This window comes from Alligator sinensis, unplaced genomic scaffold (assembly GCF_000455745.1).
Source record: "Alligator sinensis unplaced genomic scaffold, ASM45574v1 scaffold201_1, whole genome shotgun sequence".
Taxonomy (NCBI): domain Eukaryota; kingdom Metazoa; phylum Chordata; order Crocodylia; family Alligatoridae; genus Alligator; species Alligator sinensis.
The window spans coordinates 135,159-147,078 of record NW_005842661.1 but is presented as its reverse complement, the minus strand read 5'-3'; the positions used below and the strand labels follow the sequence as shown (position 1 = coordinate 147,078).

The 11,920-nt window shown below is 55.0% G+C and overlaps 1 protein-coding gene across 5 annotated transcripts; it reads left to right on the top strand.

Moving 5' to 3' along the window:
• Positions 1 to 7: 7 nt before the first annotated feature.
• On the top strand, positions 8 to 9,798 carry ABHD11 (abhydrolase domain containing 11). Of its 5 annotated transcripts, none has more exons than XR_003096259.1 (7): positions 8 to 339; positions 555 to 728; positions 2,139 to 2,309; positions 2,551 to 2,732; positions 3,171 to 3,405; positions 7,554 to 7,823; positions 8,377 to 9,798. XR_003096259.1 is itself a non-coding variant. In XM_014524781.2 (4 exons), exons 1-4 carry the CDS (start codon positions 606 to 608, stop codon positions 3,307 to 3,309), a joined length of 615 nt encoding a protein of 204 aa, XP_014380267.1. In that variant the 5' UTR covers positions 357 to 605; the 3' UTR covers positions 3,310 to 4,394. The 5 variants fall into 5 exon arrangements, 1 of the variants encoding a protein (XP_014380267.1); XR_003096258.1 differs by having other exon boundaries at positions 45 to 88; XR_003096257.1 differs by having other exon boundaries at positions 202 to 339; positions 551 to 728.
• The last annotated feature ends 2,122 nt before the right edge of the window (positions 9,799 to 11,920 follow it).

The window sequence follows — 11,920 nt, the reverse complement described above, 5'->3', positions numbered from 1 at the left end:
GGCCCTGAGGCGGGGGCGGGTGGTGGCCCGGCCCCCGCCGAGGGCCTGACCCGGGACCGCGCCGCGGGGGCAGCTGTGAAACGATCCAGTGAGTCGCCTCGATCTGCTCGTGGGGAGCCTGGAGCCGCCACAGCAGGGCCCTGCAGTCCTGGCCCCGGCTGTCCTCGGGCTGCTCGGGGTGTGCATGGCGGTGCCGGGTTCCTTCAGGCGGGTGATCACCGCGGCGCTCGCCCCCGAGTCACCGATGCCAGCGGATGTCGGGCAGAAAGTTCTGAGCCTCGGGGGCTGGGGCTCAGGCCAGGGATTTGGAGGCCAGGAGATGTGAGGACTGGAGCTAAAGTAGGTGCAGTGCCTGGGGCTTGGGAGACAGCAGGTGAGAGGGTGGAGGCGGGGAGAGAAAGTGAGGAGGTGATGGGGAGCAGAAGCTGAGGCAGAGCAAGGGAGAACCTTCTGTTCCTGACAAGAGGAGCGGTGGCTCAGGGTTTAGCTCCTCTCCCCTCTGGCATGCTCCTGTGTCCCAGCAGCTCGGTTTGCATTCTCTCTTGGTCAGCTAGGTACTGACAATAGATGCACGTAACCATGGCGAAAGCCCTCACAGCCCCATCATGACCTACGAAGCAATGAGCTTGGATGTCCAGCACCTCCTGAGCCAGCTGCACATCAGCAAGTGCATCCTGATTGGGCACAGCATGGGCGGCAAAACAGCCATGACACTGGCACTGCAGAGGGTAGGTGTGTGCAGCTGCCCAAGCAGCAGAACTTGATGCTTGTGGCCAGCTCAGACTACAACTGTTGATGCTTCTCTTCCCCCTGACGTGCAGGCCTTTTCTCCCTGGGCATGGATTGGTCCATGGACTCTTCTTCTCTGTCTCAGGAAGGCAGAGGCAGGCACTCTAGTGACTTCAGAGCCACTGTTTTTCTGTCAGAATGAACAGCACCAGGTTTAAACTATCTAGGCAGTGACTTTTGATGGTACCCTTGCCCTTTGTCCCTCAGGTAGTGGCAAGTCCCTTACCCTTGACTTGCAGTCAACACCACTCTGTATAACTGGATCTCCCTGGGCTAGTCTTCCAGTGCACTTCCGGTGTGAAAGGAATAACTCCTGGCCCTGAAAGGGAAGCTGAGGCCCCCATGGACCTTATTCTTTTTGTATTGTACCTTGTTCTTCCCCAGAGGTGACTGCATTTCAGAAGTAGTTAACAGTCCCTGCTTGGCATACTAAACAGAACTTCGGGGCTGTCATTTGTGGGGGGTACATGGAAACATACTTTTAATGTGTTCAGATTTTGGGGCTGTCCCTGTCTCCTCTGATTCTTTTCCTTGAATAAGCTATAAAGCAGGGGTGGGCAAAATGGTGGATCCAGCCAGTGGCCAGATTCCATTTCCAAGCAGCCCCTGCCATGCAGCTCCCAGCTGGTCTCCATAGAGACCCCGGGGTGAGGGGCTGCAGAACCAGGACTCGGCCCCAGCCCCTTGCTGTCACAGCCCTGTGCTCCCAGGGTCTCTATGGAGACCGGCAGGAGCCACGTGGGCAGGGCGCATGGCTGGGCAGTGACAGCACAGGGCCAGAGATGGAGCAGAGTCATGATCCGCTCCCTGCATGCCCCTACCTGAGGAACCCAGGGTCATCGCAGAGGCATGCATGCAGCAGGACACGGCTGTGCCCCAGTCTCGCCACATGCTGTCACCACCCCAAGGTCCTGGGGTCTCCCTGGCCCTGCCCACCTGCCATGCTCCTGGCTACAGCCCCATCCCAATAGCCTGGCTGTGCACCCTGTGCCCATGTGGGTCCCGCCCCCAGCAGTGGGCGCAGGGTGGATGGCCTGGAGTGTCTGGGCAGCAGGATTGGGCCTGGTAGCAGCAACCAAAAGGATCTGCTGTTGCAGAGACTGCTGGGAAATAGTCTGTCACGGCCTGGACTTTGCCCACTCCTGCTATAACGTCTCTGCTGGGAATGGTCGTGAGTTAAGGCTAGAAGATGATCAGTGAAAGCTCCTCCCCAGGACTGTCCCATCCCTTGGGCCTACCTATGAGGGAGCCTATCCAGTTGTTTTTTACTCTCCTGTTCCAGAGCAAGGTCTCCAGCAGGAGCAGAGTCCCTGACCTCACAGTCCCAAGTGACTCCTTTGTGTCCCCAGCCAGATCTAGTGGAGCGCCTGGTATCTGTTGACATTAGTCCCACCCCAACGGGGCCTGTCACAAGCTTCCCTGCCTACATCTCTGCCATGAAAAGCATGAGCCTCCCACGTGGGATCCCCCGCTCCACTGCACGCAGGCTAGCTGAAGATCAGCTGCGTTCGGTCATCCAGGTGAGACAGCTTACAAGAAACCCCTAACTTGTCTCCTCCCTTTCCCTGGCCAACATGTGCCTTCCTCTCAGCAAAGCTTGCACCAGCCATTGTGAACATTGCCAGTGTCCATGGCTGGCCTACTGTGGAACCTGGCTGTAGGGTAGGGCTGTAGGTCACTCAGGGCTGAGGTGCAAGAGTCTGGGGTCCCAAGGCAAAACCCTGGCTGACAGGTATGTGGTATGCTCTGCCTTTCCCACAGGTACCAGCTGTGAGACAGTTCCTGCTTACTAATCTGGTGGAGGTTGAGGGCTACTACATGTGGCGGCTGAACTTGGAGGCCATTTCCCATCACCTCCCTGATATTATCACATTCCCAACCTTCCAGTCGTATTACCCGGGACCCACTCTCTTCCTGAGAGGCTCCAAGTCCCCCTATGTCAGGTGAGTCTGGAGAGCACCCATGGCATTGATCCTCACAGTTTGTCTCATTTAGCTTTAAAGCTCTATGGACAAGAACAGGAAAGAGCTCAGTGCTCTGTGTCTATGCCAGGGGCAGGAGTCATCTTAGTGAGCTGTGGACTTCCCTGATTTGGGGTTGATGCAGGAGAAACCCAGGGATTGAGCCTCGGTTCCCTTGATGCAGGGGGAGGGAGAGGAGTGTAGAAATGTTCCAAAGCCAGATCAGGGCTGCCTGGGCAAAGGGGAGGACTGGGCAGGGATGCAAGAGTGAGCCCTGAGCTCTGTGGTGTGTGTCAGGGTGGGGGCGGGGGGTAGAATGGGGGAAACCCTAGGAGAGGAGTGTTCTTTATATAAGCAAGGGAAAAGCTGGAGAAAATCCTAGTGAGAGCCTCATCTCACCAGTGTGTTCTCTTGCCCCAGTGACACGGACTCCTCGGAGATTGAGCGGCTCTTTCCCAAGGCCAAGGTCCAGTGTATTGCAGGTGCTGACCACTGGGTCCATGCAGATAGACCACAGGAGTTCGTTGCTGCCATCTCCAACTTCCTGCTGCTGCCATAAAACCTGGAGACAGAGATCGGGATTGCTGCACATGGCTGATCCTGGAGCACCACATCAGGGATGTCCAGTACTCTGGAGGATGGACCCCAACCATAGGTGGATTAATGCACGGGCAAGCTGGGTCTGGTCCCAGGGGCCCCTGCCTCCACATGGACAAAACTGGTGGCTGGGCTGGGCTCTGTGTGTGCAATGTGGCAGGCCATAGCTGCTGGATGCGGTTTGTCAGGCACTGCTGCAGCTGGAGTGAGCTTCAGCAGGGTGGGGGGCTGCTGCTGGAGCTTAGTCTGCACCGCACGCACCCGACAGGCAGAGGCTCTGAACCCTGGTGCCACCTCCAGTGCAGACCTGCATGTGGGGGCAGCCACAGCTCCTGCCCTGGGCCTTAAGGGCAGTGCGTCCCGCTCCAGGTGCTGCTCCTGCTGTACCGGCCAGGGACGGAGCCTGCAGCTGAGGGCTCAGTTTGGGGGGGGCCTAGGCTTGGTGCCCCAATTAATCTTAATCTGCCTCAGACTGAGACAGGATTCCCCACCACTACCACATGCCATGGCAGACCAAGGCTGATGGGGCAGGAGGCTTGGGCCTGGCTTTTAATGGCTCTCTGGCTGGCCACAGCATGTGGGCAGGGCTGCAGTATCAGGTCAGGACTACTCAGCTGGAGGTGTTTTGCACTTGATGTTCTTCACAGGGTGCTAGAGCAGAGCCTTGGGGCTGAATTTTTTCAAGAAATAGTGTACCCCTTGGAGGTGTTGGTGCCATTGTTCCTGTCCCATAGTGGGCACTGGTCTGGAATTGCTCTGCTACCACCCCTTTCAATCCTTATCCAGCTGCTTTCTGGCACCTATGGAGCCTGCATGGGCCACCTCTCAGGGTCTCTGGGTGGGGAAGAAGATGCAGAAATCCAGTCTTACTAGAGTTCCTCACTGATACCCAGCCCTGCTGAGGGCTCCCATCCCTACCCCAAAGCTGAGCCCAGGACTTTCTCTGCTCTGGCACTGCCTGTCTATGTACCCACTTGCCACTATACAGTACTTAAAATAAAGCTGACTCTGCACTGGCCTTCTCTCAGAAGTCAGAGGAGACCAGCAGTGAGCTTGAGACTGTGGTCTTTTCTCAGCCAGAAGAGTTTAAAGATGATGGGATGCTGAGGAAATTCAACACCAGATAGAAAAGTGAGCTGGGGAGAGCAGGGGTGATCCTGGTAACCAGGGAAGAAAAGCTGAAGCCCAATGGGTGCAAAGCCTGCAATGGAGGAGTGGCAGAGAAGCTAAGGGCTGACCCAGTGATCAGCCTTCTGAAAGATGGCTGCTATAGTGCTTCATTTAGAGCCCACTGACTTTGCAGCTTGCTCATTAGGGCACTCAGTTGGGAGAGGGGGTCCTTGATTTGGTCCCTGCTCCCTGGACCTCTTAGCATTTCACTTTAATCAGTTATGAGACAAAATGCAGAAACAGTCTAGGGAGTAGGGACCAGGACTAGAGAATGGCCTGATTCCTGGGCTGACAAGTCATGTTCACTCTGTACCTCACTCTCTATGGCCCTTGCCGCATCCTTTGCTGTACCCTGGCCTCAACTCCTTGCCTACCACTTACCCAGGTGAACAGGGCATTCTCTTCAGAGGTGCAAGATGGGGCTTGAATCCCCACAGCTGCAGTGGGCCTAGCACCCAGATCTCCCACCTCTTGGGTAAGGTCCATGGAGTAAAGCAAGGGTCTCAGACTTACCCAGCCCTCCCCCCGTGACAGCCATGGTGCCCCCTAATGGCTGCACTAATACTCCATGTACTGCCTCAGTCTTTCCTGCCATGCTTTAATGGAAATGTTTATTATGGTGGGAGGCTGCCCAAGAGCCTTGGAGCAATCTCATCAGTGCTACCCTAACCCTAACTTGATTCACTTAGCCAACCCCCCGCCCTCCCAGTCCACTACCAAAGACCTATCCTAAACCCTAATGACACTTATTGGACACCACTTGTGCCCCCACAGGCCCTACCCTTACCTCAAGGTATTAACTATGCCTTAGGGGTGGTATTTGTGGTCTCCAGCTGCTCCCATAGCCACGCTCATGCCTCACAGGTGTCAATCACCATTTTCATGGGGCTTCTTGACCCCGTCCATATATTCTGCCCCTCGGGCTGTAATCTCTATCTGAGCTTCAGCCTCTACAGTGTTGTCCCCTTTCCTCTTGCTGAGGTCTTCAGCCCTGGCCCATCATTTTGAGCTTTGGCTCCCCAGCTTCAACCCTCCTGCATTACTGCCTGCAGGGCTCAAAGCACAGAGCACCCCAGGCACCCTGATGAACAGCCTCCAACCACCCCGTAGCCACAGTCTGGTCAAAACATGACAGTCTGGTCAGCCCTGGTCTGGGTCTCTATCCCACAGCCCTTCCCACTCCCCTCTTGGCTGTCTCCTTCCAGCTCTCCAGAGTAGTCTGGGTGCCTGCTGCCTCACTCCCCACCAGAGCTCCTCTTCTTGCAGAGGAGCTGAGGCCTGACCCTCCCTTTGGATCAGCCATTCAGGAAGGGGAGGAGAGGCCAGGCTTGCTTTCACTTCTGAACTTGGTGGATTCACTCTGAAGTTACTAAAACCTGCAGAACCCTTACCAGCATCTTGTGGGGCACCTTTTGGGCCTGAAGAACCATGGCAGGTGTGTGAAAGCAGTGTAGACCATCCCCAGCAGCTCTGCTACTCCCAAGTTACATGTGGGAGAGGGAGGGAAGGGGGTGCCTCTGTCTCCTGCTTTGCATCAAAGCCCTTGAAATGTGCTCCTTTTCTTTTGCCTTGCACCTCCCTATCCTGTGCTGGGAGATGAGGGAACAGGGGCTGTCTCCCTCCCAGCTGCACACACAAATGACTCCGGGTAGGGAGTGACCAGGGAAGGTTTATCATCTTGTGCTCTCCCCAGCTCAGGGGCAAGGGCCCTCTCAGAACCTTCCTGCTGCTGGCAAGATGCTGCAGAGCTGGGTTAAAGTAAAGTGCTGCCTGTTCTGGGCATGCACAGGGCTTGGCACAGGAATGCGCCAAGTTAAAAGTAAAGTGCCAGTTTTTCATTCTGGATTTTTTTGGGTTTTTTTACATCTGCAAGCATCCACAAGCAAAAAATAAAGTCTGATAAGAGCAGGCCTGGGAGGGGAAAGCACAAGATGATAAACCTTCCCTGCTCACTCCCCACCCTGATCCTTTTGTGTGTGCCAGGCAGGGTAGGAGAATTTGAAAATGATTTGCCTAACTTGACCTGCAATATGAAAAAGTTTCCAAAAAAAAAAAAATGTAATGATCAGGTGCTTCATCAGGGCTTTTTTGGCATTATTATCTAATAACTGATTGAATCAGCTTCAGCTAAAAGCACCAAAAGGCCTGCTTAAGCGCCCAATATTTACAGATGCTGCAGAGCCAGGTCAAAGTAACACCTGCTCCTTCTGTTAAAGCTTGGGGTTTTTTGTTTTTTTGTAACTGTCTGCAAGCCTGGCTCCGTGGGTGCTCAACACTCACTAGTATTTTTGGGTGAATACTTGAGACCTGGGGCACCTGCAGAGTTGGCACCTATATGCACCTTTCATCACCTGCAGCCTGGCCTAGTACTGCTGCACAGTAAAGCAGCCCATCCCTAGCAGCCCCTTCCCTGCATACACCTGCCTCCTGCCCCCACAGACACACATGTTCCCTATGCCAGTGGCAGCTCCAAGGGCAGGACCAGGGCAGCAGTGTGTGGCAGGAATCTCCGCCCTAAGGGCAGCTTCTCCTCTCAGTGTATGAAGCCCTGCGGAGCCAGGGCTGGGGCTCTTGCCAGCAGTGGGAAGCTTCTGCAAGGGCCCTTGCCCTTGAGCTGGGTGTCACGTGGCCCAAGCTGCCAGCCTCCAGTTTGAGGTTGTGGGAGCAGGAGTGCACCGGCCAGAGGAGGGTGCTGGGGGAAATGCTGACATTTGGCTGGGACAGTGGTGGGGGAGCACAATGCTGAGGTGGCATGGGGTAGGTATGGAGCTGGGAGAGCAGGGCTGATGCTGGAAAGCTTGTGGTGTTTCCGTCCTAGCAAAGCACTGAGAGTGCAGGGGTGGCCCCAGCTAACCCCGTCAGGGGGCCTAGGACAGCTTCACGCAGCTCAGAATACAGCAGCATGGAGGAGCTGCCTTGGCCCAGTACAGGGGCTCTGCCAGGCATGGCACAGCCATGGTGCAGGTGCACACATGCCAGGTGGGCTGGGGCATGGAATGAGACGACATCAGGTGGTCACCGTGACTGCTCCCACAGATAAGAAGTTAAAGGAAGTGCGGACGATGTTTGTGGAGAGAGTTAGTGATGGCGTGATTGCCCCCGTCCTGGACGACCTGCAGGACAAACGGGTACTGAACCATGATGAAGCAGAGAATGTGCGGGCAGAGAGGAGGAGGGCCGAACAAGCCAGGTACCTGATCGATGTGGTGATGAGGAAGGGTCTTAAAGCCAGCACCATATTCATCCAGTGCCTCCATGACAGAGACCCCTTACTGGCTACAGAACTAGGGCTGGATGCCTCCTCTGGTAAGTGGCACCACCGGGACTGGGCTGCTAGGCAGTCTCTGGGGGGCTGCATGCACAGGATGCCTGTGTGGGACCCACCTGGGGCAGCAAAAGGGCAAAAGCCTCCAGCACAGAGACTAGTTACAGGCTATGAAACAAGGACTAGATGCCTCCCTTAGTAGGTGGCACCACTGGGACTGGGCTTCTAGTCAGTGCTGTGGATGTCTTCTTCTGCGCAAGAACTCCCTGCCTGCAGCTCCTGACTGAGTAGCCAGAAGTGCTGAGTAGCATGGGGTCTGGGATGAGAAACAGTGCCAAAGATTCTCATGAACTCTGGGCTCTGGAGTGCTGCTAGGGTGCCATTTATTGCTGCCCCAGTCTGCACCACTATTTTACTGGAGCCCTGGCCAGAAACCTGCTAAAGGCCAATACTTGTGGACTGAATTTGCTCCCACAGGTGAATTGGGTGGGGGGGAAAGGGGCGCCTTCTCCTGAAGCAGGTATGCTTCTGAAACCGCTGAGCTTGCCTGTCTGGTGTTGTCCCTCTAATGATACTGGGTGTCCATTTTTTCAGACGTTCCATGAATCACAATGATGTCACTGCTCTGCTCTGGATTTATGCTTTGGCAGATCCCTGCATGCATTTGCTGCTCCTCCCCAAACAAGAGGCTGTGACCATCAGCCACAGTAAACATACCCCAGGACAGATTTCATCTTCTCTGACTAGAGGAAAGGATGTTTCTTCTGAGAATGGATCAGAAATGCAGACCCTTTTCTAGGTCCAATTCTTTTATGTTACCCTAATTCCTCGGTACTCAGGACCACACTCTGTTCAGTATATTGGGAGATGATCACATTTGACACCTGAGTCCAATTTTATGCACAATAGCTGTAAAAGAACTTGGCCCTTGCTGTTTATCGCAGTTTCTAAAATGGTTCCATCAGTGTGTATATGTCCTTACAATGAGCCACTCTTTTCTTGCTCTCTATCGCTCTGCCCTTTCACCAAGTCATGAAGACTATGTAATCAATGATTTCCCCACATCACTGATGTGCAGTAATTTTCCTGTGACAATAATAAGCGTGAAGCAAAAGTAATTTGTGCTGATTATGCAGCGGATGTCTCCTGCCAGTGAGTTTTGTTAAGGATGGAGGAGTTCTGCCACGGGAAAAGACAGAACCTCTGCTGCCTGAGTGATTGAAAACCGGTGAAGGCCGAGAGTAGACTAGGCACTCACCTGGAGGTGGGAGACCTGAGTTCTGGTTCTGGCTTTCGGGTCTCTTTCTCTACTGCCCATTAAACAGCGGTTTGCTCAAGGCTCTCCTGCACTGGGTGGAGAAGGAGATAGCCTGCTGTGACCCAGGGGGCTCCATCAGCAGAGCAGAGCAGCGATGCTCCAGCAATGTGGATCTTGTTGCAGTCATCCCTGCCATCCAAAATGTGGACTTGGATCCAAACCCTCCAACGGGCTTAAACCACGTGAGGATGAAAACACAATGTATTTGGGTCTTTGGGCTGGCTTTCTGGTGTCCAGGGTTACAGCTTCCTGCCCTTCTCTGCAAGGGCTGAAAATTCACTTTCTTTTAATGAAAGCGTAATTTTGCTCCATTCACAAGACACCAGGAGCTAAGGCTTGTGGGAAAATATATCATGGAGCATGCACAAACATGGCAAGACCTGATGACAACACAGTGTATTCTCTCGCCCTGAAGTACCCTGCACCTCCTCCCTGCCACAGGCTTCCAGGCCCCAGTGTTCATGGATACACAATGAACAGGTGAATTAGTTAAAGAAGGGTGCCTTGTTTACCAGCTTCAGGTTGCCCTGTCCCCTTTCCCTCCTGGATGCCCATGACAGTGATCAGGGACCAGGCTCAGAGCCACCCTCATCTGTGTATGTTCAGGACTTCAGCTTCCCTGTGCTCTGCCCATTGCTCAGCTCAGCGGCCCTTCCAAACAAGGCACTATTTCAGCTTAAGGCCCTTGTCCCCATCACTTTCACACACTTTTATTTTCCTAATAAAATACATTTCTATAGAGAGAGAGTTATATATACGTCCTCTAACACAAATTTTCCATCACACATCTTAACCCGCATTAAGAAGCCTGTGCACCCGTTACAATAAATCCACCCACTCCCCTGTGACCCTGCCTTCACACACACTTCAGGGGAGGGGACACTCACCAGACCGGGGATGAGCAGGAGAGGGGGCAGCATGTATTACAGGCAGCTGTGAAGGGAAGGTGAGGGTTGTCTCGGGGAGGGGAGAACCCAGGCCCTTCTCTTGTTTCTCCTTCCGCTCAGCTGCTTTGCACAGCACCAGGCATCCAAGGACTTGCCCAGAATGAGGCAGCCTGGCACTGGGCACTTTCTGACAGAGCACAGCCCCGGGGCAGGGGAGCACAGGTGACTAGGTTGCACAGTGCTGGGACCAGGGGTGGGTGCCCAGCCACTCTCCACTGTGAACATCAGCTTCAGGTCCAAGGGATGGAGCCTGGGAGGAGGGGGCAGGGGCTATGTCCTCCCCTCTTTGCTGGGTGCTTCAGACTTGTGTCTTCCCCACCCTGGATGCTGCGGGCCCTGCACTCCCAACCGACATCCTGCTGGGCTGTAGTTTAGTCAGCGCATGCAAGAAGGGGAAGAGGCTAAAAGGGGCATGCAGCCCAGGTGCTGGGGGCAGAGGCTGCGAGGGGTGGGGAGAGGCTGGGGCAGGCATAACTCCCTGCCCAGTGCCTTGGATGAAGTCAGGAGGAATTTCCATGGGCTTGGCAAGTGGTTCCTTCGACAGTCCTGCACAGAAGCTAAAGCAAGGGTGTGCCACGTTTCTGCCTGTGGCAGAAAGGTGTGGCAAAGCAGGCAAAGAGCCCTGTCCAAAGGTCCCTTGGGAAGGCTATGAAGCTGATGGTGAAACTGCGTCCCGCTTTCTGTAAGCCCAACCCCCTGGTGCTCCTCAGCAGCTCCTTCCCCAGTATGGGAGGCAGGTGGCGGTAAAGGATCTGCAGTGAGGCCCTGTGTCCTGCAGTTATGCTGGCTTCACAACTCCCCTCCCAGTTGTGAAAGTTTGCAACTTGAGCAGGAAACTTTCCCCTTGCTTAAAGCAAGCCATGATTGGAAGTCTGGATCCTTCTTACGGTTCTTCTGGCATGCATGACTTTAGGCCTACATATTCCAGCTCTTCTCTGCACCTGCAATGGCTGAAAATTCACTCCCTCTTAAATAGAAGCTCGAATCCTGCTGCATTTGCCAGACTCGGGGGGCTGGGGCTTGCAAGACAGATGCGAATGTCACAGGAGCCGCCCTGGATTTAGTGACAATACAGCATGTTCTACCACCATGACATACCTCATGCCTCTTCCCTGCCACACTCACCCCCAGCCCAGGGATGGACACTGAATAGATGAGTACTTTTCCAAAAGGGTCTCTTGTCTGCGCACTCCAGGCTGTCCGGCCCAGGCCTAGACACCTGCGACGGTACTGCTGCTCTCGTCCCCACGTATTCCACACCACAGTGGCCTGTGCCCTGTGGCACAGCTCACCAGTCATCCCCCATGCCCAAGGGAAAAAAGTCACTGTTTCACCCCAGGGGCTTGCACTTCTCTCCTTTTGTGTCCACTGCAGGAGGAAGTAGCAACTGCAAGCAGCTGTGGGGGCATGGGCGACTTGGTGCCTCCTGTGTCTGGGGAGGGGGCCACACGCAGAAGCTGACAGCGGTGACAGGGACAGGGCTGGAGAGCACCCGCAGAAGCTGCCGGTGCTGGGAATGGGACTGGCAAGCACACACAGAAGCCGCCAGAAGCGACGGCGGGAGACAGCCTGTCGGGGGGGCACATGCCCCTGCTCCCCAGCCCTCCCTACTAGTTGCCTGTGTGGGGGGGGAAACACTGGAGACTCCCTGGGGGCTGTGCTGGGCAGGGAACAACTGGGTCCCTTCTCTCCTTCCCTATCAGCTCAGCTGGTTTGCACAAAGTGGCACAGCAGGGACCCATGCAGGTTGCGGCAGCCCTCCCCTGGGCACTGGCTGACAGAGCAGAGGCCTGGGGCAGGGCCCAGGAGGCAGGAGCCCAGGCTACAAAGTGCTGGGCCCAGAGTTATAAGGACTCGCTTCAACTCAGGGAAA

What these genes read in the sequence shown, in the direction of transcription:
- ABHD11 (XM_014524781.2), top strand. Translation starts at nt 606, where the DNA reads ATGACCTACGAAGCAATGAGCTTGGATGTCCAGCACCTCCTGAGCCAG. An exon ending in TGACACTGGCACTGCAGAGG is followed by an intron (nt 729 to 2,138) that starts GTAGGTGTGTGC and finishes TTGTGTCCCCAG; the next exon opens with CCAGATCTAGTGGAGCGCCT. An exon ending in TCCAAGTCCCCCTATGTCAG is followed by an intron (nt 2,733 to 3,170) that starts GTGAGTCTGGAG and finishes CTCTTGCCCCAG; the next exon opens with TGACACGGACTCCTCGGAGA.